Source organism: Thalia democratica, chromosome 1 (genome assembly GCF_965202585.1).
Source record: "Thalia democratica chromosome 1, ktThaDemo2.hap1.1, whole genome shotgun sequence".
NCBI lineage: Eukaryota > Metazoa > Chordata > Thaliacea > Salpida > Salpidae > Thalia > Thalia democratica.
The window spans coordinates 73,365,845-73,391,297 of NC_139165.1; the positions used below are offsets into that span (position 1 = coordinate 73,365,845).

At 25.9% G+C, this 25,453-nt stretch overlaps 1 protein-coding gene across 2 annotated transcripts; it reads left to right on the forward strand.

The window, feature by feature from the left end:
* Positions 1–227: 227 nt before the first annotated feature.
* LOC145832647 (uncharacterized) lies at positions 228–16,004 on the forward strand. Of its 2 annotated transcripts, none has more exons than XM_082939951.1 (9): positions 228–355; positions 6,446–6,553; positions 8,409–8,483; positions 9,729–9,862; positions 10,822–10,940; positions 12,193–14,793; positions 15,181–15,267; positions 15,399–15,538; positions 15,725–16,004. In XM_082939951.1, exons 2-9 carry the CDS (start codon positions 6,458–6,460, stop codon positions 15,746–15,748), a joined length of 3,276 nt encoding a protein of 1,091 aa, XP_082796077.1. In that variant the 5' UTR covers positions 228–355; positions 6,446–6,457; the 3' UTR covers positions 15,749–16,004. The 2 variants fall into 2 exon arrangements, with proteins under 2 accessions (XP_082796077.1, XP_082796082.1); XM_082939956.1 differs by having other exon boundaries at positions 12,193–14,736.
* Positions 16,005–25,453: the final 9,449 nt, after the last annotated feature.

A 25,453-nucleotide genomic window follows, 5' to 3' on the forward strand; every position in this document is an offset into this window, starting at 1 on the left:
AAAAACCCAGGGGTCTAAAATTGAATATAAATGAAGTTTATTAAACATCTGAAATAGTTTTTAACTAGTATTTTTTACTCATTAGAAAAATATTTTATAATAATTTACACTGTTTAATGTACATATTCACTATGTATGTATTTTATAAAGGAATTAAGATAACAAGTCAATTTTAAAAGGCTTTATACAAAATTTAGCAAGTTTACTTCAACAAATTTTACTTTAGATTTTATACTAAGAGTGTTTGCATGAAATATCCAGTGCAGATGGAATCTTAAGTATGTTTTACCAAAGTGCAGTCCCGATCACCACACCAATCACTGTCTGCTACTTCGGATTTAATGTAAAACAACAAGTAAAAAGTCTTGTTTTAGAATTTAAAACTTTACTGAAACTCAATTTTATTATATTATATTTTATAACTAGTTTTTGAATTTGCATTACAATAAACAAATTAAATAGTAATTATTAATAACTCACATTGAAAATTTATTAGCATTTATCGTAATATTCTTTGTTTGAAAAATACTTATAAATATAATAAAAAAAATTATTTCTATACCTATAGTTTTTTTTTAAAGTTAAGTTTAGTTTTTTTTAAACAGCATTTAAAATTTTATACACTTTAAAACCAATATATAAGTTTAATATTGTAAACTAGTTCTCTTTTAGCATTCATTAATTATTAAATATTATATAAACTTATCTTTGATAGTTAAACAACAATTTTTTTGAGAAAAAAACAAACACTGTAATAAGCTTATAATAACTAAAAAAATCAAAGGCATATTCTTGAATAATTTTTTTATTTTAAAAGTTTTTTTTTTATTAATTTTTAACTTTTTCCATCAACTAAAATTTTTTTTAAGTATACAAAAATTTTTAATACTAAACTTATTTGTTTTCTTTAATCAGTTGTATCACTTTAAAGTTGTTGATATGTTTACTGCGATTGTTTTCACTACTTTATTTACATTCATAATTTTAAATTAAAAAGTGTTTCTGTTTGTATTTTTTAAAACTTAAGCCTCTAAACTAAGGGCGGGCAACGTTTTTAATCGGCGGGCTGGAACTAAAAAAGTTTAGTCCTTGGTGGCCCGGAGCATTTCAAATTAGCAATCTACTGAATCCAATATCCGAATCGGACCGGATAGTGCCTTTTTAAATCCGGATACGGCCGGAAACTAACTTTAAAACTAGATCCGTTTCCGGCTGGATCTTAAATTTTTCTAAAAAGACTTGGATCCGGCCGGGTAATAGTTTTATGGATCCGATTAGTCATTATTTCAAATTTATTTAACTCACAAAAATTTCTCAAGTATGACATTTAAAGTGTTTATTAAGTATTCAGAATTCTGTATTTACTCTGTATCTATCAACCATGGGCTAAATTAATATTAATTATAAAAATACTATAATTTTGTAATTTAAAATTAACAATTTAAGCTAAAGCATAAATTTTTTTATTAAGTATTTGAAATCAACTATTTTTGGCAACACTGGGCTGGAATACTACATAAAAAATATAAAAATTACTAGAAAAAATTTGTTAATATTGATCTTGGCGAGCCAGATTCCATTGAAATTTAAAAAACTTCAGGGGCACGTTCATTTTAAGTCTGCAGGTTGGATCCAGCCCGCGGGCCTTACTTTGCCCATCCCTACTCTAAAACTTTTTAAAATGTTGTACTTTAACACAAAATGGTTCAAACAAAATTAATAAAAAATGTTTGATTTGAAAAAAAAAAAATAAAGATTATTGTTTTACACCTATGTAAATAAATAAGTTATTATAGAATTAAAAGAGTTTATTTAGAAATATTAAAAATAAACGATAAAAAATTCATAAATCTATTTAAAAATTCATAATTTATTTTTAATGTTTATTGGTGCATATGTGTTTTTGGACGGAAGGGCACTAGATATGATTAGAACAGAAGCTGGACGCGAATCTCAACAGGCTGCAGGACAATGTATCCTCTTTCCTCAGACAGTCTACTAGGCATACTGTTTTAAATTCCAACGAATTAACAAAAAGTACTCGGCCATGCCATTTCAAAACAAACTAATGCTTATAAAAAGTACATGGTCAGTTGGCATAGCAATTCATTACCATTTTGGAAACTATGCTGTCTACCATTTCTTGCTTTCTGCTAGCTAAACCACAAGCGCCTGCCAAAACGTTCAGCAACTTTAGTCCTTAGTTCTTTTTAAGACTGGTAAAACTACTTTAAAACTATACTTTGATATTTAGTATTTTATAATAGGTGTTCAGAAAAAATTACTATATAAAGTGCTGCAAATAATTTTAAACACTTTTTGTAGCTTCATGTAGTATATTAAAAATAATAAAGTTTCGAAGTATATTAAAGTACTTATTATTGTATAATTATTTGCTATATATGTGAATTTTTCTTGTTTAAACTAAATAAAAAGACATACCATTTGCTATTATAAGCCGAGCTTATTTTGCTTCATAAAGCAAAAACTCCATAAAATCCTTTCCAAAAATTTTGGCACTTTTTATATGCAATGACAAAATTTTTAGCACTAAGGAAAGCCTGTAAACTTGAATATTGGTTCTGTTCACAAAATTATGGTTAGTTATTATTTTTATTCAAATAATATTTTCAAACTACTGTTATGCTTCATTATTTTCTACATATTTCAAAACTATTTTTGTATACATTTATTGAAATGTGTAAAAAATTAGTAGTCTTTTAGGGTAACTTAACTTAAATTACTTAAAAATTTAAGAAAACACTCTGGCTTTTTTTCTAATTCTTCCAGATTTTAATTTGGTTGTTTCATTAGACACTGCTTTGAAACTTTTGTGCATTTTTATCTGTATCATTTCTATCATTAAATTTGTTTACTTACTTGTAGCTTTTAAACATAAAATTATAGATTATTGTTAATATTAATAATTTATGTTTACTTTTTTGCTACATATACTTAGTTAAGTTTGTGTAAATTTATATTTGTTTGAAGTTATAAATAAACTGAAGTTGGAATCAATCTAGTTTACAATAACTTAGTCTTTATATACTTTGCTTTTACAACTGGGCAATCCAATAGTGTTTGTCTAAATTTTGTGTAATTTAAAATTTCAGAAATTTTAACAAACAAAAACTATATTTATCTAAAAGGAACTTATGAATTTGTTTGCCTCAATAAAAAGATAACATAATAGTTAAAATCTATTTTAAATTTTGTCTTTAAGTTTTTAGGAGTTGCAAGTTTTAAAATGCTATTTTAAGTTTCAACATTGACTAAGTTTATAATATTTAATCTTTTATTAACTGTTTATTGGTTATGTTATCTTTATGAACAGTTTGTTTATAGATAAGATACATTTTATTGAAATAGTAAGTTTAATAAATCTAGTAAATCAACCATTTTTACTATCTACTATTTTTAAACATTTTTTACTTAAGGAATGTATATCTTGTTGCATGGTTTACAACTTTTTTATTTTCATTAGGTAAAGATTTGTAAGTTAAGCTTTTGATCTGTTTAATCTATTTTTAAAAGTTTAATTTTGGGTTCAAAATTAACGTTTGCCCAAAAACCAAGAAATATTTAAAGATTATTCAATGAAATTTAGTCTAGTGTAAAACTTTTTTTGTAAAACTCAGGCTGTCCTCAAGTCAATTTTTCTTATCAGTTATGTATTTTATTATATGATACAAGTCCTTTTTGTTTTAATATTATATTTTAAGGCCATAGAAAGCCATCTTACTTTTTGTAAATCAATTTTATTTTGCAGTACTTTCACATTTATCCAACACTATTTATTTCAGTACAATTTTCACAACTTGAAAAAGAAGTAAGGGATCAAAGTTTGGAAGTTTATTAGGCAAAGAACTAATTAAAAAAGCAATAAATAAAGTCCATTTTAATTTAATAAATAAAGAAACCTGTTTTATGTAAACAAAAGGATTTAGATTATACTCTTTCTTTACTTTAATAATATAATCAAATTGATCAAATCACCTCTCACAAATCTATTCACACTTTGTCCACAGCAAAAGTGTAAAACTAAATGAGAGACGTGAGGTTTAGCAAATAAATCTACTATATTGGCTTTTTTCTTGAAATGAATTTGATTATATACACTGACTTTCCCATTTTAGGTATACAAAAATAGATTTTATTCGAGTTGTACATAAGCATTATAACAAAAATTGTTTATATTTACAGGGTTGCCACTTTACCTGGACACCTGGAAAAATCTTGAATTTGACAATTTAAGCAAAAAAACCTGAAATTTTAACAATTTTCACATATTCAGTAGTAAAATTTCAATTTGACTCAAAAAATCTATCATATAAATGAAAAAAAATTGTCATCATCAAATTTTTTTTGTTGAAAAACATATTTGAAGTAGCTTTACAGTATCTTTTCAATGTTTTTATATTATTTAAGGGTATAGGGGGGATGGGGTGGGTAAAACACTTTTAGCAAAATTTGATCTTATTTTATATAGTTTTTATTAAGCTACAAGATGCTTTTTACAGATTATAAAAATTCAAAATAATATTTGTGATATAGCTTGTCAAAGTTGGAGGCAACAATAGGATCCTTATGGGAGGCAAAAACTAAAACATCAAAAATAGACTATTTCACTAAAAATTTATCTTTTCTTTGTTTTTTGAGATAACTACCTAAAAATTTCAGAAAGTGTTATTTGATATACTTAGAAAGTTATATTGAAAAGATTTTTTTATTAAATTTTGCTCTGACAGAATTTTTTTAAATATTGCAAGAAACATTTCCCAAAAATTTGAGTTAGTTATCTCAAAAAACGTAGGAGGAGATAGATTTTTAGTGATTTCTTGTTATTTGCCATTTTAGTTTGTGCCTCCCAAAAGGATCCTATTGTTGCCTCCGACTTTAACAGGCTAAAAAATTAATTTGAATTTTTATAATGTGTAAAAATTTTTGTGCTTTTCATCAAAAACTCCATAATATCTAGTGTAAGTTTCAAATTATTACCTCATGACCTTCCTGTTGCTCCTTGACTGATCATGCCCCCCTTTTTTGGCCCCTTTGCTGCTCATGGCCTCCTGAATATCTGTCATGGCCCACTTTGGAAAACCTTGGAATAAAGTAAAAAGGTAAAAAGAGACTATTTTATAAAAAATTATTTTCTCCTACAGCTTTTATTATTGCTTAACGAACAATAAACAAAATACACTCAAAAAGTTTGGTCTTATGAACTGGTGTACAAAGAAACCTTTTGGTTATCAAGTCGTACAGCACATGTTTAAAATTTATTTTGAGCTATTACATGTATTTTTTAAATAATCTAAATATATAAATTTTTAGTAATAAAAGCAATTAATTATCTTTATGTAACTTTCTCAATTTAATCTTAACTAAATAATAAACATTTTTATTGTGGAATTTTTTTGAATTTTAAGTAAAAAAAATTGATTGTTTTTTTGATTTTGGTCTTAAAATTCTAATTTTTTTTATTTTATTGTAATTTTTTCTATTAATGCCTGGAGTATTTCCTCATTGACCATATTGTGATGGAGATAATAGATTTTTAATGAATTTTTGAAAATTTGGAGATAATTGTCATTGAGAAATTTATCCTCTATATGTTTGTATCAAAAACTTTTTACTTTTAACTATATCTGAAAAGTTAGTAAATGTTTTTTTATTCTGTGAAAAGTATCTTATAGTATACAAATTAACTTTCATATAAGGTCTAATGTTATTTTTTTTTTTAAATTGCTAATCCCCAATGCCCTTAATTTTTTACATTTTTTTTTTCATATCCACCAGCTGATGTAGTCTTGCTTTATTAACTCAGGCTAATTTTTGGTTACTCAGACTGGCTTTTTGCTTCTAAGAGTAAAAACCCTGATTTAAACATTTTTTAATTATTGAGCATACTTGAAATTTTAATTTGTGTAAAAATGTTATTGTTTATGTCAAAACTTTATTTAAAGGTTTTAGTAGTTATAGTTTTTTAAGTTAAGAATATGTTAACATTTAACTAATAAATATAAAGTTGTAAAAATATCTATAATTAGAAATAAATACTAAGTTGAGTTTTACTAAACATTGCTTTAAATAGATAACTTATCATAATTCAAAAAAAAATAAATGTGTATTTGTTTATTTTGTAATCATTCACAGGCTAAAGTTTAACAAACTTTTAAATAGTATACATGCCGTTTGATAGCTCTATATAATTGTGTTATGAATTTATGTTGATACTAAATATTTTTAGTTTTGGACACTAATTTATTTCTCTAAATAAATGTCATCAACTGCTACATGAAAATTCTTTCCATAATGCATATATCACTGTAGAATTGTTTATAATATAGTTTAGATATTTGCAAGGAGTTTTTCTTTCATAACAAATGCAAAGTTATGGTAGCTGTAAACAAGTTTATCAATCTTCTAACTTATATTTTTTCCAAAGGTTTTTTAAGCAATGAAACAAAAGACTAAAATGGAAGAAGAGTTAGACTTGTACAACGACATCTTGGTCAATGACAGTATGGACGGAAGAGCTGTTTCTCTTGTAGAGGTAATTAGAAAAAGTTCTAGTACTCATGTGAAATACAGATTGACAATCCAATATTTTGTACTGCTTGAAACTTGTTTTTTTAAAAATAAGTTAAAATAAAAAAGTTATATGGCTTAAAACAAAATCAAAGAAATAAATAAATTTATTAAACAGAAAATCAAATGGTTTCTTAATTTTCTTAGAAAGCATAGCAATTATTTCTATCATTTAGAGTAGGGGTAGGCAACTTTTCTAGTTAAGTGGATATAATTTTCAGAAATATTTTTTTGTGGGTAGGATTTGTTTAAAAAAAATGCTATGTTTAATATGTAGTTTATAGAAATTGTACTATACACTTTCAAATTCCTAAAAGAAAAAAAATAATAATGAAGCATTACCATTTACCAAAAATAAATAAAGACAACAATTTATTATATATAAAAGTGTTTATTATAAAAAGCTGAAATTTAAAGTTTGCCAAAATATTTTAAAGCTAAAAATAATTGCTGGTCAGAGATTTATGTTTGCAAGCTTTAAGTTGCCCATTAGGGTGCATCTGATGCCCTGACCTTAGAATTTTGCTTGGTAAAATTTTTTGACGTTGAGAAATTACATGAATAGAAAGCACAAAAAAAATTAGCTTCCTAGCTTAAAGCCTGTTGGAGCAAATTACTTTTGAAAATTTTGCTTTATATTGGTATATTTAAAAATGGAAAAAAAGACTACTTTGCTAAAAACTTATTTTCTTCTACGTTTTTTGAGATAACTACCTGAAACGGTAAGGAAATGTTTCTTGCCATATTTAGAAGATTCTGTACAAACAAAGTTTAAAAAAAATAAAACATAATTTTTTTTTTGTAAAAATAACAAAAAAATTCAGTTACTATTATTATTTTTTAAATTTTTTTGTTTTTTGTTTATTTTTAAGTTTGTTTATACAGAACTTTTTAAATATGGCAATGAACTTTTCCTAACCATTTCAAGTAATTATCTCAAAAAAACGTAGAAGAAAATAAATTTTTAGTGAAGTAGTCTTTTTTCCTCTTATTAAATATACTGGTATAAAGCAAAATTTCTCAAGGTAATTTGCTCCAGCAGGCTTAAAGCTAGGAAGCTATTTTTTTTGTGCTTTCTATTCATGTGATTTGCCAAAGTCAAAAAATTTTACTAAGCAAAATTCTAAAATTTTCATTTATGATGGGCAACAGATGCATCCTATTGCCCACCCCTAATAAAGAGAAAAAAGTATATATATTTTAGTTTAAGTTTTTTATAAATGTTTAAACATTTTTTTGTATTTATTGAAATAAAGCTTATATTAAAAGTTCAAAAAAAAAGAATTATGTTTAAGTTTTACTTATGATAAAAGATCTGCCACTTGCTTTTTAAAGCTAGTTTAAATTTTTTAATAAGCTTTTATCATTTTTTTGCAATTTTTTTAAAAGGTTTTTATTAAAATGAAACTAATTTATTAATTGCATTTAAAAGCTAATGATAAACATAAGTTTAAGAAATTTAATCAAAATATAAGTTTCATATTAATTTATTTTTTTTAATTGTTTTAAAAAACCTCTTAGTTTTTCACTTATTTTTATAATTATAAAAAACTTGCTGGTAAAAGATAAAATAGTAATTTAAACCTACAAGATTGTACTCATTGCCCCCAATTTTACTAATTACTTATACTTTATACTTATTGCAAACTGCCAGTAACTTAAAATAAAAATATGCTTTTTTGATAAATCAATGTTAATAATAAATTGCTAAACATAAGATAGTAGCATTTCATAATAAAGTTACAAAAGAGTAAAGAAAAAGAAGTTTAATATTAAATTTTATCAAGATGATAGTAGCTTTAAAAATGTTTATATTGTAGCTGAAGTTAGAAAATCGAAGTCAACAAATTTACATTGAATCTTTGGTGAAAAATGTTTCTGAACTTAAAACAAAAGTAAGTTTATTTAATTTATTCACTATTTTTTCTAGTATTTCCGATCTTGTAAGTTATATAGATTTTGTAGTTATTGAAAACCTAAAAGGTATCACTATAAGTAGAGGTTTTATAAATATTTTTATGATGAAAACCATACGATAAGACTGTATTTAAATGATTTAAAAAATAATATTTTGAAAATTACTAATTACAGGGTTCGTGCGCGTCAGGCTAAGTCAGGCTAAATCAGTTTTTCTATTTAAAAATTTGAGAATCTCAGTTTTTCTCAGTTCAAATGCTTGAAAATGTTTGTTAAAAAAAGTTAAGAAATATTTTTAAGATTAAGTTAATCTGTGAATTTATTTCTAAATAAAGATTAAGTTATTAAAGACAAAATCAGTTAATATTTGTAAAAATAAATGCTTAAAACCTTTTGTTGAATCTCTAAACAATTTTTTAAATAAACTTTATTATTTTGTTTTGAGTAGATTATATACGCCATAATAATAAAAATTCATAAAAAAATACTGTTTATACATTACAGTTTAGTTCAACAACTTAGCTGCTTGTTTTAATTTTAATACGCGCGTAAGCGTTTCATTTTAAATTTTAATAAAACACGACGTCGTTTTATTATAAATCTTCTGGTTATAATGTTTTTACTTAGTGCTTAATTAAATTGAACAATTGTATTTAGTAATATATAATAAATTTATACACTAGTAATAATTGGATATAACGCTTATTTTAAAACTTATCACTGAATTTGTTATTTTAAGGGCATAGGGGGTGGGTCACCTTTTTTACAGTTAAGTCTTATTTTATTGAATTGTAAGTTGCTTTTTACAGTTTTTCAAAGCTCAAAATATCTTTGAGATGAAGCTTGTTGAAATCGGAGACTACAATAGTACAAATCAAGACCCCCCAATACCTAAAATGATTTCTAGAGGAGATTTTCCTTACTTTGATAAAATGTCAGGCTAAATTGGTCTCAGTGAGGCTAAATAAAAAAAAAATCGCATACGAACCCTAAAATTAAAACACTTTATTAATGAAGGCAAAACAAACAAAAGTTATAAGCTGAGGTATTTTTTTAGATATTTTTTTGGATAAGTTTCTATACCTTTACTAAGTACAAAAAAAAATCATAAATAAATTGTATTTTTTTCTAATAAATTTGGATCTGGTAGATCACTAATTTTAACTATTCAGTTAATTTTTGTATTGTGCACAATACTAATTAACCAAGCATTTACTTATTAGAACGAGGAGCTGCAGCAGACTTGCGACACGGCCGTGCACAACTGCAGGCTGACCATCATCACGGCGAGGAAGGAACTGGAAAGGAAGGACAAGGTCATACAGGAGCTCACCGCCAAGCTGCAGTCTTACGAATAGTCAGTTTGAATTGAAAGATATATTTGTGTAAAGAGGTTGTGTTACAAAATTAGGGTTGCAGTGGTTATAGGTCTTAAATTGATTGAGGTCGATAATTAGTATTTAAAATTTTGTAACTCTGCTAATAAACATTTCCTAAGAAACAAATTAGAATTCATAGTAATTTATTTTTTTAATTAAAATAGTGATATATATTTGTAAAAGAGCATTATAAGGCATTGTTTAATTTTGTTGAAGGGCATAGGAGGGGGGTTTGTTTTTTGGTTATTTTGTTTGTAAATTTTTTAAAATTTTGTTCCGACAGAATTTTCTAAATATTACAAAAAACATTTCCTGAAAATTTGAGGTAGTTATCTCTAAAAACGTAGGAAAAGATAGATTTTTAATGATATCTAGTTATTTGCCGTTTTAGTTTGCGCCTCCCATAAGGATCCTATTGCTGCATCCGACTTTGACTGACTATATCTCGAAATTTATTTTGAATTTCTGTAATCTGTAAAAAGCATCTTGTAGCTTAGTAAAAACTATATAAAATCAAATTTTGAAAAAAGAGTTAACCCCCCTATGCCCTTAATACTAAACTATTTAATTAAAACACAAATTACCAAATTAAAAAATAAATGTTATATTTTTTTTAATCGTCCGTAGAAACAATACTTCATTTTAAAAAACAAGAATACAAACTTATTTTTATCTAAAATAATTAGATTTAATATTTTTAATAAAGTTAACATAAATTATTTTAAATATTTGAAAAAAAGAATTTAAAACTTTATACAAACATGTAGGCACTAAGAATTTAACAAAAAGTTAAGTAATTTTTTAAAAGCCATTAATGTTATGGATGCATTTATTTTTTCTGAAACTTATGCTTTAAGTTTTTAATAATATTGCAATTTTAGAAAAAATATCTAAAAGTATTGTTGTATATTTCATTAACATTTTGTTGCAAACACAGTAAAGGCATAAGAACAAACGGAACAAGAACACTAGATAATCGGTCATCATCTAGAAAAAATAAACTGTCTTCAATTTCATTTAAAGGAAAAAGAATTGAAGATACTTATACTTCTAAAAGTAAGTTTTATTTAAACCCATCAAAAATGTTACCCATTTTATTGTTTTAAACTTGTAAGTAAACAATTGTTAAATAATACTTCAACTTATCGTTTTATCAGTGTACTAAATCTATAACTAATTACTTTTTAAATTAGTTTATAAGTAAACAATTACATTTTGTTTTCATATAATGTAGCTTTAAATGTATGATGAATTTTAAACTACAGTAATAAAATAAATTTTTACTCTTTTGAGGCTATATAAAACAAAATCTATCTTTTAATTTTAAAAATGTATTTAAATTATTTTACTAAAAAAAGTTTAATTAAGTATTATATTCGTTTTCATTTATTACAAATATTAAAAGAAAACAATTGTTTAAAGGTATTTTATATGCGCTTATACAAAAAAGAAGAAATTAAAGTCATATGTAACTTGAAATTTTTATTTTATGTGAATTGGTCGTTTTCTATGTTATTTTCTGATACAAAAATATGTTTTAATTTATAGTTTGCCATTACTTCAAAAATTATTAGGGTACAAAAACAGTTGTTTATTATCTTACTGTATTTCTTTTAGTTTAGAGATTTATTATTACTATTGGCATTGTTAGTTTTATAGCATAAATGTTATGTATCTAATTTGATAAGTTCAATAACTGTCGCATATTTTTGCATTTTAAACCCTAGATCAGAGTTTTCCAAACTCATTTTCATTAAATTATTTATATATTTTCCTTTACTAATTAATCACTCATTTAATTTTCTATACCCTTACTAGTTATTGCCTTTTGATAGCTTAAATTGCCCTAAAGGGTGACATAGGGTGTAAAAAACCACAACAGGTGCTTATATTCAAGCTTTGAAATTACCATAAGTTTTATTAAAAAGCTAAATTACGCGGAAGGTTATTGTAGTTAGGTTTTATTAAAAATTTATGTTTAAGAAAAAAAGAGTTGTTTAATTTTATAAAGTACTTATATACTTATAATAAAGTTTTACATTTTGATTGAGTTTAAAATTAAGAATACCCTTTTGTTTTGCAGCTAATAAGTAACATTTTAAAATTCAGAAAAAAATAAATTTTATTTGATATGTCTAAAAAACTTATAAAGTACTTTAATAAACTTAAAAACTAATAAAACCTCTTCATTTTTGTAGACAATTTAAGAATAAATAAAATTGAACACAGTTGTCAACTTAATTATAAGTTAAAGTAATTAGAATAAACAACGTAGTCCTGTTTTTTTTTTACAATAGAAAAAATTTAGGTAAAGAAAAAGATGCATTGAAAACTGAAAACAAAGACTTGAGAGAAAAATTACAGACAAACAGAAGTAACAACAAAAGAAAATCAGGGTGGGACGTTTTACCAGAGGGCAAAGGAAAATGTGATGTTGTGCCAGTTAAAAAGTCAGCTAACGAGCGTAAAAGTTCTAAAACAAGCCTTGAAAGAAACTTTAGGACCAACAGAGTGAAGGAAGGCAATAGTCAGACAGAAAATATAAAGCATATGCCTAACACTAGATCTCAAACTAGATTTGACGCAGACAAAGTGCTTACAAATGTCGTCAAAGAAAAAGAAGCTAAATCAATAAGAACAGAAAGTCAAAAGAAGGATAAAGTGAACTCTTTGTCAAATAAAAACTCACACAGCAAAGTTGATCAATCGAATTCTAGTTTTACCAGTAAAAGGTCTCAAGATAAAGTGAAAGACAGCAAAGTTGATCAATCGAATTCTAGTTTTACCAGTAAAAGGTCCCAAGATAAAATGAAAGACAACAAAGTCCATACAAATAACTTTAAAGAAAAAGAAACTGTAACAAGAAAACCAGACAGTTATAAGTACGGGGCATCAGCATCTAAAAACTCACACAGCAATATGAGCAAACAGAACCATAGTTTTACCACAACGGGCATTAAAAGAAAGTTGACTCCACAAGAGGCGGGCACGAGCCGTAAGCAATTTAAGTCAGATGAGCAGGTGTCACAAGTGTCGAGGCACCCCAAGAAGATCTTCAAGCAGAAGTTTCTGGACAGCGAGGAAGAGAAGAAATTAGCTGCTCAGAAGTTTCAAACGAGATCTAATAACGAGGCAGGTCGAAGCAGGCGTTCAAGCAGTAGATCAGGTTCTTCAACTAAAACCCCTAGCCAAGCTTCAGATCATTACAAAAACCAACCGAGAGCAACCAAAATGATTTCAAACATGGAAACTGATGGCCATATGAATAAAACTAATAGTTTACATGTTAATAATAAAGTAAACAGCAGTGATAAACCTAAGCCTTTATTAAAATCTTTGCATTTACAACCAACAAGGCCCTCCAAACCAACAGTCAAGTTAAGTTCTCAGAAAAGCGATAAAAAATATATTTCTAAAGTTCAAGAGAACAAAAAATCAGCTGATCAGAATCTGAAACCAAGATTAAGTAAGGAATCTGATCAAAGCGCAAGTTCCACTATTGCAACAAGATCACTATCAAATGCTCATAGTTCAACATTGAATAATTCAAAAGATCATCCGAGTACTTCCAAGATGACCTCACATATTAAAATTAACGGTCACATGATCAAGGCTAACAACTCACTTGTTAACAAAGAGAATGATGTTGAAAAGCTTGATGCTCAGAAGTTGCAATTGAGATCTAACAAAGAATCTAGTCAAAGTAAAAGTTCTAATAGTAAAGCAAGTTCTTTAGATAAAACTCAGGCTTTGGATCCTTCCAAAAGCCAACCGAACGTATCCAAAACGACCTCAAATATGAAAACTGATGGTCATATGACTAAAACCAGTAATTTACATGTTAACAACGTTGCCGGGAAGAGTGAAAAGGTTGGATCACTAGTTAATAAAACAGGTGTAATAAAAACACCCAAACTAACACACACAAGTAGTACTCTGAAAATCAATGACAAGCACAACCCTACAACATCAACGAGAAATGCACGACTCGACAATCAAAAGTTAAACGAAATAAATGAGAATAGAGAAAAACTCAACTCAAGTGCATTGGTAATAAAACCGACAGCAGCAAAATGCGATGTTGACAATAATACTGCACAGGAAAAGTTTTTGAGGAGGTCACCCCGAAAGCACAGAACAGAAATTCTCACTGCATTGAATAAAAACATAAGAGAGAGTGCAGTTCGACATACAGCTAGCTTGATGAGCAAAAATCAAGTTCCGACCGTCCTTGCAAAAACTCAAGTCGTAACTGAAAAAGTCACCGAAAAACCAACTTCCAAAGTTCCCGCAAAAGAAGATCATCTACAAGTTCAAGCGAAAGAACAAACGGTGCCGAGCATAGACACTGCGGTCAAAAAACCAACAAAAGAAGTACATGACGATGCCGACGACGAGCAATCGGAAAGTGAGGAGAAATTAATTTCCGAAGACGATTTCTCCGACGATGAAAGCGCGTTGTCTTCAAGCGACGAGGGATCGGTTCCCGACACTCTGAGTGACTTTTCGGTGGGAACCGTCGAAGAAGAGTACATGTCCGATGAAGATGAAGAAGACATCGAGTTGAGCGATCACGAGTCGGAAGACGCCGAAGATCACGTGACCTCGTGCGAGTCTTCGGACGAGTTCTCCTCCGCCACTGACACCGAAGAAGAAAGCGAAGAAGAGAACGAGGTTGAGAGGCCCGCAGAAGCCATAGGCACTCTGGTTTGCAGCAAGGAAGAGGCGGATCGGATGCAGAAGCGGTCCATCGTGAGCTCAGGCGTGAGAATTGACGGAGAGCTGACGGACTGGCCGAGCCCGTTCTTTGCCACCGACAGCAAGAAAGCGCCCGCGAGGAGGAAAACAAAAGGTAAGAGGAAGGCGTGTTGGAGAAAGCTTGACTTTGATAACTGCATGTTGAATAAAAGTAATGTTTCTTTTTTTGTATAAAAATTGTTTTTTGATTAAAATCAGTTAACTACAAAAATTTAAAGTTTAAAAAAATATTTATTTTAAGTTATTTATGTTTTTAAAATAAGTTTAAGTTAAGTTGTGCGCTTTTTCAAAAAGTTAAGATTTGCATGCTTAAGTTATATACGAAAGCACAATTAAGTATGAATTAAATTTGTTCTATGTTAAAGCAAAAAAAAAGTTAAATGTTTAGTTAGGTAGTTTTTAATTTTTTCTTCAATATATTTTGAATGATTTGAATGAATAGTAATTTTGTGTTTCTTTCAAAATTTAAAGTTTGTAAGTTTTTAAACTCTAATTTTTTAGTAGTAATTCATATTATTTTACAAATATGTTTAAACAGAAAACGATTTATCAGAAGATAGTAATGAACTTAGGAAGAAGGATCCAAAGATGTACGAAGTTAGCCCAGCCTTACAAGAACTATTAAGTTTGTCTTTTTTGATTTCAATAAAACATAATCAAGAAGTAGTATTTGAGTTAATATGATTTATCACTATGCGTATTGTTTACAAGTATTAAGGTTAAGTTTTCATAACCAAGTGGCACATATTTTTCCAGATAAAAGCACGGAAAAGCTTGACAGAATGGAGGACAGAGTAAATAATCCTATAATGTACGAAACAAGTGATAAGTTGGAGCAGTTGCTGAGCCTCTGTGTGAAGAAGTATTACGATCTTGTTGAAAGTGGAGACATACCGGTATGCTTCGAATTTGATTATCTTAGTTGTTAACTTAAACGGACATCGAAATTTTTTTAAACATTAATATATTATTTTTTTTCATTGCTGAAATTTATAAAAAGAAATCTGAAGTTAAAATAATACATTATTATTTATTGTTGAATAACACGGATTTTTTGAATTTCATGCACAGCTATATTTCAGGGCTCTTCCACGATGAACAACTAGGAAGATAAGAATTTTTTTTTTACTTTTTGTGTCATGAATTAGAAGAATTAAGCAAAGTACGTATTTTTATGATTTCAGACAGAAGTATTATTTTTTTTACAATCATGCAACTTTAAATTTTGTTTTCTAACTTCTTAACTGTTTGAACGTTGTCTTAGCTCATTTTATTCAATATATTATTATAAGTATGTTGAAGGTTTTAGTTATTTATGTTTTTGTTTATTTATGTTAATTATGTACAAAGTAAAAGCATTGTAGCCAATTTAACTATAGTTTTATTTGATAAACTTAGCGAATCGTTAGATAATTGTTCAATTTTAGTTTTTTAAATCGTTGTCATTAAACTGAAAAATATGTATTCATTATAGTAACTTGAATTAACTTTAATCTTAGTAGCATTGTTAAACAAAACAAAATTATAACCTTTAAATGCTTGAAAGTAGCTAGATAACTATAAGTTAGCATTAGTGCTATTGTTTTTACTTAAAACTTAGCACAATTTATTAAATGTTTATTTAAATGCTGTATAATACTAACTAGTAGTAAGTTCACTTGTGTGTTTATAAAACAGTGGACTTTAAAATATACGACCATAAACAAGGAAATAGGTTAGATTAACTGATTGCATTTAATAAGTTACATGAAACATTAAATCTAGTTTGTTGTTTGATATTATACAAGGAAATGTAGTATAAGTGGTTATAAACAAGTGAGGACTAAATGTAAATTACTTAATATCGTACGATATTGCATAAGTTTTTCTGTTTTTTTTCATTATGATCTCGTAATGGAAAATTACCAAATAAATTCAAACACAAAAACATCGTTTTTCCAAGCTGTTTTCTGATTTTTGAAAGGGTTATTCTATTTTTCCAGTTAATCATTTCTTTTGCCAGAAAAGCATTTAAATGTTTTTTATGTTTATCCAACAAGTACTTAAAAATTTCGTTGAACATAAGTTTCTGGTAATGAACATATTTACCACTTGCGTCTCATATAAAAGTTTGTTAGTATATTTTGTAAACAGCGATATGGATTGAGTTGATGAATAATTACAAACAAAATCAATCTAATGAATAACTATTAGATAAGAAACCACTAATTTTTTTAGAGAAATTAAATATTAATTTTTTTTTTTGTAAATGTTAAATCAAAATATTAAATAACTATTCAGATTTTAAAAAACTAAATAAAGATAATTTAAAGTTGTCTCTAATTTGAACAATTTTACGTTATAATAGCAAAACTATTTAAAAAACAAAATTATTTAAATTAGTAATCACCACCTATAATTTTAATAGATATATTAATTTGTTTGGTTTTAATAGGTGATTTTAAGAGTTTCGGTTTTTACTTAAAAGTATGGAAAATGTCAAGTACCATTGTACACATTTAATTCTTAAATAAAATCCACTTTACAATTATAAATTTTTTAGACCAATTAAAAAACTATACTGCAATTTTCTTTAAATAAACATATTTAAGTAAATTTTTTTGATAGAGTTGGATAGTAAAAATGTTTAGACTATTTTTGAAATTAAGTTGACTTCATAATTAAATTGATTATTAAAGTATAATATACCATAAATAAAAAGATTAAAAAAAACTCTTTTACGTAAAAGCAACTACATGATTGAAGAATATTAAAATTAAGTTTTACCAACAGAAGCTCCTCAATACATATATGTTTAATATTACTTATTAATCATCGTATAAAACTAGTATTAATAAAAAAAGAATCATATAAAAAGTATTTTGAATTTAGAAAATATAGCTGTTTATTACGATTAATCGTTGTAACATTAATTATTTGCTATCTGTAGCAAATTTCTACTTAAAAGCGTATTATTTTAGTTTTATAAGTTTTACTTCTCACAGGATCACAATTATATATGTCAAAACACAAAGTTTTAGTTTTTTTAATATGCTTTTTTTAGTACTATTATACAAGCATATAAGTTGGTAAACAAGTATTTTTGATGTCTAGTAGCTGAACTGCGACTTACAAAAAGTTTATTGCAAAAGCTAGTAAAAGATATATTTAACTTTTTTTTTTAATTTAGATAAATCGTTTTGTTTACTTAATCATAATTAGAATTTTATACATTTGTTTTCAAGTCAAGTTTTTTAAGTCCCTTATTTAATTTGAAATCTATTATAGTTTGTAAGTCTTTTAGTGTTAAACGTGGTTGGTATTATTTCACTAACAATTTCGTCAAAAAAAATCAATAGTATAAAACGATAATATCATTGTTGATATTATATATCTAAAAAACATTGGTATTTACACCGGCTTACTATTTAAGATAAAATAGTAATCTTAAAGCATCATACGACTTTTACTAAACTTGTTGAACTGTTATCACCGTACGTATACTTTTGACAAATTTTTTTTTAACGTTTGCTTTGCAGGTATAAATTGTCTAGTGAAAACTCTTTTCGCATTTTTAAGCTTTTAATGCGATTATGCACTGTTTTAAAAAGCGAGTTATTCAAATTTTTTATGTAACATAAGCTGATTAACACTCAACGTGTTGATTCAGACATCTTGTCAGCGGAAGTAACTGAAATTAATCCTCAATATTATAACAACGTTTGCATAATTTCCCTTAATCTTTTAGAAAATATGCTTCTTAAAAAATTTTGACTTTAAAGGTAAACTTTTATAAAAAAAGATTTAAGTTGATTTTTTTTCTTAAAAGTATAGTAATCAACAAAACTAATTTTTTAAATTTTGAAAAAAACTACTTGCAAATAAACAAAACCCACAAACAAATAATACTTAACCCTAAATTTTGTGTAAGTTCAAAGAAAATAATATTTGATACAAACACTAAAACTACAACTAGTCATATTATTATAAGTAAGATTATCAAAAAAAAAAGCTGTATGATTTTTTTTTTCTACTTCAATGTTAGCCTAAATAACAAAAGTAAGTACAAAACTAAAATTTTTCTACTTTAAAAAGGAATCAAAACTAAAACTGAGGAAAAAAAGAAGTTATACTGTCTTGTTTTATTAAAGACAAGTATAGTTTAGTTTGTTGCTATGGTTTAAGACTAATGTTTACCTGACAATTGTTTTCATTATACGAAGAACACTGAAAAAAAAAGAATTAAATATAAACAGTACAGTTTAAACTTTAAAAAGTATACATTTAACTCTTATAGTTGGTAATACTAGTTGATAAATTCAAGATAAATATTAAATTTATACAAAAAAAACTTTAAACATAAACATAAAGTTTTTCTCCAATTTTTCATTTGTTGAAAAAATTATTGAACAAATAAAAGTTTCAACCATTATGTTTAAAACACATATACTTTAAAACTTTTACCGAAAATAAAAAAAAGATTAACTTTAATATTTGCGACTATACAGCAAAAACATCAAACTTTTTACAACACAACCTAAAAAAGTAGACAATAAATAAACTAAAAGCACAAAACTTATTAAGTATAAAAAAAATTCAAGATTTTTAAGTATTTGATAAAAATCGTCTGCAGTTAATAGATATAGTTAAATAGAACGATGGTTGTAAAAAAAGTTGTTTGTAAACTTCAACTTACTTTATTACCACCAACAAGTTTTACTTTTGTGTTACTCCTCCTATAACCTTACAGTTTATTGAGCTACAAAAAAAAAGACGCTCGAAATATTTGGTTCTAGGATCTCGTGCACAAAGAACCTACTTTTTTTATAACTGTTTTTGTACTGTTTTTTTAACTGTTTTTGTAACAAGCCTAATAATCTTAGTTGTTTCTGTGTTATTTGTTTTTTTTTACAGAAAATGATTGTTTGTTCACTTCAGTTCAAATGATTGTAAATTTAAATTGGTAGAATTATATGTTTGATTGTTTTAGCAAGAGCAAGTTTTAATTTTTGGTTTTGACAAAAACAATTAAAAAAAAGTTATTTTTGAGATTTGAAGTTGTTTTTTTTTTCTAAATTGTTTGCTACTAGATAATTTAAATTGAAAGCAACAATTTTTTTTCGTATACTTAAATTCTATTTCTCTAAAAAAAGGTAAACTTATAACTATTTAAGTTTTACATACATTTTCTAGTTTGATAAGGCACGCACCCACGTAAGGTACGCAATAAATATCGAAAATGAGTAGCATCAAAAAAGAAAAAAAAAACAAAAAAATACTATTTATACGAATTAGATTTAGCAAAAAAAAGCGTGATCTTAATATATTTAATAGAAATGTACTGCATTTATTTTAGGATACAAAAACTAACTCTAAATTAAAATAGAATGCGTCGTATTTTTATTTTACACAAGTATATATTAGCTATTGTATGGTGTAAAAAGAGTAAAATGTGTCTCAAAACTGTAAGGTACTTATTTCATGTAAGGTATGTTTTCCTTGGTTTAAAATGCGTGCCTTATCTATGGCTCTTTACTTTAAAAAAAAATATTGCCAGTACAAACTGAATAAAAATTGATTCTTACCTTCAACAACATAATATTTTGTTTATTTTAGTTGGTCAATATTACTTTTAATTTTTTTTCTAAAGCTAGCAATATGGACAGTACTTGACTTTTTCCATCAAGTTTATTTTTTTTATTGTGCAAGTTTCATTTATATTGCAAAATTCACACTTTAAGTCAACAATTTTTTTGTTGCTTAGCTCGCATTGTAATTTGTTTATAAATTTCTTGCATAAGTTAAATTTACTTAAAAAACAAAATCTGACTGGTTAAAGCCCAAATTAAATTAAAATATTTTAGTTATTTTAAAGTATACAAAATACTTTACAAGTCTTGTTCAAGAGCTACAAAAATGTTATAATTCGTTTTTGTGCTTGTTAAAAATTTTAGGTTTGGTAGTTTAGAAAATTCTGTTAGTTTTAAACAGCTCTAGTGTAATATTGTCTTGTTAGGAAACCGTAGACAAAAAAAAGTTTTTAGTCTTAAGAGACAAAAACGTTTTATCATAAAATACTATAACTTACTTCACTAGAGATTAGATAAAAAATTTTAAAATAAAAAAGTTAGTCTTAGTTAACTGGGAGCTTGTAGTCTGATGATACATGAGTTTGGCCATATATCCTATAAGTAAGGTTTAGCATAAAAAGTTTTTTAGTACATTTTTGTACTTTTTTTTGTCATTAAAACTAATAATTTTTTTAAAGATATTGAAACAATACGGTCTTTAAAGTACGTACATCTTTACAACGTAGTTAACAATAATAAAATTTTAAATAAATATAAGTTATAGTTTTTGTTTAACCTTTGTGATGTCATATAATAAACTACTACAAAAATTTTTGTGCTTCTATATTTCTTTCTATAATGGGAACTTTAATTTAAACAAACATAAGCACAACTTAAAAAAAAGCAAGATTTTTTGTTAAATTGAAAAATATTTTATTCGTTTATGTATATTAGTTTTTTTTTGAATTAAAAAAAAAAACTTTTACTCTGACTTAAGCATGTATAACAATCCTAACAAAAGCACAAAAATCTGTTTCTTTTTACTTGAACATGCATAAATGCCAATACGCTCATATCCAACATGACAATTATGTTCTGTCAGTGGTACTTTTAATATTTTGTATAGTTTTTTGAAGAAAACTGTAATGTTTTAAATACTTGAAAAAATGTACATAATTTAAAAATATGGTTGACTCTACAAACTTTATTATATAATCTAAAAGTTTATAATTTTAGCATAAAACTATAAAACAAAAAAGTTTACGCATAATTTTTTCTCTAACTTAAAATAGTTATAAGTATGCTAGCTCTTTTATGTTATTTTAAGAAAAATGGGTCCTAATTTTGAACTTGATGATACGTTCTTTTTTTTTCTTTTATATAAAAAAGTCAGTTTTTTTAATTTTTATTGTTTTTTAAGTATTTGAAAAAAATAAATTTATGTTTGAAAAAATCAAATAAAGTTTTGTTGTTATGTTTTACTAAAACGTTAAATAAAAACAAATTTAAAGCTTCATCACTGTAAAAAAATAAAACTAAATTTAAAAGAAATTCCACTTTAGTCTCAGTCAAAAAATAAAAAAGTTCAACGTTTACTTTGAAGCTGCTACTTTCAACGGACTTACAGCCGTCTTCAGCTTGTCGCTAAACTTTCTCATGGAGCTTCTCGTCGACGGTTTTCCTTTTTGGAAGCTGGCCGACAGGGGCCCGGTGTCGCTCCTCGTCCTCTGCTGCCACTTCCTCTCCTCTTTCTCCTCCTTCACGAACCGCCTCACCCTTTCCTTCCAGTTGACCTCTGCCTCCCCGTACAGCGACAGGCAGGGACACGGGTTGCCAGGAGACGTACCGGTTGAGGAGCACCCCACCTTGTGTTGATCTTCACTACTGAAAGATTTTGCGTTTATAACAGTTGCTGTTTTTAAATTTGTTCAATGGTGAAGTAAACCGTTCGTAATCAGAACAATCAAGGTTTTGGTAGGTTATAATACGACAAAAGTAATTCAATCTTTTAATAAATAAATTTCTTTACCAAACAGGGTTGTATCGCTATAACATACTTTTATCAAGTTAGTTTTTTTAATGTCAGTTTAAAATTTAAAAGGATTGTAATTAATTATTTATTTCTAGTTTTACAACCTGCTAAGTTAAATAAACTATTAAATACTTTTGATTTTAACTTAATAGTTTTTCTTAAATCAGTTGTGCCTGTTTGAAAACATTAAATATATTTCAAATAAAAAGAAAACTATTTTTTTAACTTTCAAAATTTGTTATCCAATAGATTAAAATAGCTTAGTTTTATAACTATATTTAAGCATGTTAGAAAAAAAGTATTTCATCAAGAATACAATATCAATAAACATAGAAAATTTTAACGGTTTTTTTAAGAAACAAACATTTCATTCATTTTAAACTGGATGTTTCTTGAGTTTGGATGACAACAGTCACACAAATCGTACAATGAAGGTGGTCTTTGTGTTTTTGTGAAATTAGCTTGTGCTTCCCTAAGTTTTCTTCTTTCTTCTTTGCGTTTGTTTTTTGATTGTTGACTTGTATAAAACAAAGAGTCTATAAGAATTTTTAACTTTTTGTAAATTCTGTTCCTAGGCTTTCTTATAACAATAACTTAGATAAGTTAAAAATACTTTTACTTATATTTGTCATACATAAGTATTAAGAGTTTATTTAGGAATATAAAATTAAAACCTTACATCATTAATTTAACATATTTATAAATAGTTAAATAAAATTAACTATTAAATTTTAACATCTGTAAAATGATGTAAAAACTTTTTAAGCAAACTTACCGCATCTAATTGTATACATTGGAATTATTGATTAGTACAAAAAAAAACATAAATTTTACTTCAAATTTAAACAAAAAAAATAAATTACGCAACTGTTTTTTTAGTAATAAGTATTGAGTATTAAATAAGATAAAACTTTACTGCTAAGCAAGATAAATATCAATATGTTAAAGAACAAAATTCTAAAAAAAGCTGAACTTAATACAACTGTTGTTGCTAAAAAAGTAAAGTGTTGCAGCTAATTTTATGCTGTAAGCTATTTTAACGATTAAAAATTATAAAGAAGATAAGCTTTTAGAAAACAAAAGTGCTTTGTCAATCTTATGATAAATATATATCATAAAAATAAATGAAACATAAGTTTAGAACTATCTACTGTTTTACTGTTTGTAAAATATCTTAATGTAAACAAATAATATATTTTTTTTCAATATGTGGCAAATATGCATAAACACAAAGCTATGTAATACTGTAAGCTATTACACTTAGTGACTAAGATAAATTTACTAAAACTGTGTACCTTTTATATATAAAACTTACAAAAAGAATTAATAGCCATATAGCCGTAAATAATATGTTTTTTTTTAAGTAATAATTATGCTTTATAAAAAATTGATTTAAATATAACTAAAAAGTTACAATAACTTAATACATATTAAGATTGTATTATAGTTTAACATTAGGTAAAAATCTTACAAAATGTGTAGAGCAATTTAGTTTGAACTTAAAATTATTAAATGCATAATATATTAGTTTATACTGTAGACATTTTTCAAATTACTTTAACTTGTAAATGATGCTTTAAACTACTAAACGGTTCGATTATTTCAGCATTTATCAGTATTTTTTAGTAAAAAAAAAAAAACTATTCTTTTACTCAATATATTCTAAGGCTAATTATATTTTAAAAAGTAAGTAAACATATTTTTATTAATCGTTTAATCTCTGTAACGAACTATTTAATACATCTTACTTAATGCATTGTTTTCTTTAAACAATTTAAACTTTTTTCTAAAAGCAAATCATCATGCTTAAACAGCAATAAAACCATTACAAACCAAAAATTAAAACAATATGATAAACTAAGTCAAGTAAAATTTATGAACTAAAAAAATATTTACATACCAAACAGTAACAATAACTAAACTTCTTTATAAAAACTTAAAAATATAGATTTCTTGCAATTTTTTAAGATTTTAATCTTTTAATTTTTTTTTAAGGGTTGATTTTTAGTTGTACTGCTTAAAAATAAGTAATTCTTAAAAGTGTAAAACATGCTAAGTTTTTATAAATTAAGTAGCGAACTTTAATTAAGAAAATATACTTTTAATTTTGTGATGTTATAGACAGTGTTTTTAAGCTGTTTTAGAATCGTAGTTTTCAACATATTCTATTAGCACTTTAAAATACTCTTTGAAATAAAAGTTTGTACAACTTTAAGAATCTTAACTGTGAATATTTGTATCAATTTTTCAATTAGTAAGTGAAAAAAGACGATAATCTAGTCCAAGTTAATTTTAACTTAAAATCACACTTAATGCAGCGTTTCCCAAAGGGTGTAAATCGGGAGGCAATATTTAGAAAGGGGCTAAAAGAGGGGCAATTTTGAAATTTTCGGCAATAAGGCTGGAACTATTTTATACGATAACTAGTAAAGCTGCATTAATTATTTTACCTCAGATATTTTGGGGTTTGTAATAAATGGGTGCAATAATTTTACAGTTTCCTGAAAAAGGGTCTGTCATGTAAAATAGCTTGGAAAACTCAGCTTCAGAGATTTTGAAATATTAGCAAATTTGAGACGAACGTAAAACGTTTAAAGCTTAAAACCTACCTACTTATAATATACAAACTAAATGTTTCCAAACTAAAATGAAGTAGTTAACAGTTATTAAAATGCTTTGCTTTTCTACTAATGTCTAAACAATTTTTGCCATGTGAAATTTTGTCGTTTAAATATTATTTTTACCTTATTATTTGTGCTACCTACTTCAAAATAACTAATATTGAAATTTAATAACATAAACAGTTTTTTTTTTATTTCTTAAAACTTATAACTTTAAATGTTAATCAAAGTCCTTAAAAATATAATCAAGAACATTCTTTACATTCATTAATAAACTGTACACTCATTTTATATAGTTAAAAACTTTTAGATTAAACTTTAATAACTAGCTTAACAGAACTTATAGACCTTTGAAAATATGCTTAAATTTTCTTAATTTGTCTGAACTAAACTTTTCCATTTCTTTAAGTTGTAACTAAAAGTTATAGCTTATTACTATTACTTATAAATTATGTAACTTTTATAATTTTATAAGTTTAAAGAGTTACAGTAGGTGTTAAACTTTTTTAAATGTAGTTCAACTTACTTTAAACTAATTTAGGCTCACTTATAAACAGCTAAAAATAGGATTGTACTCTTTAAGTAAAATAATAAGTAATTAATTATAGT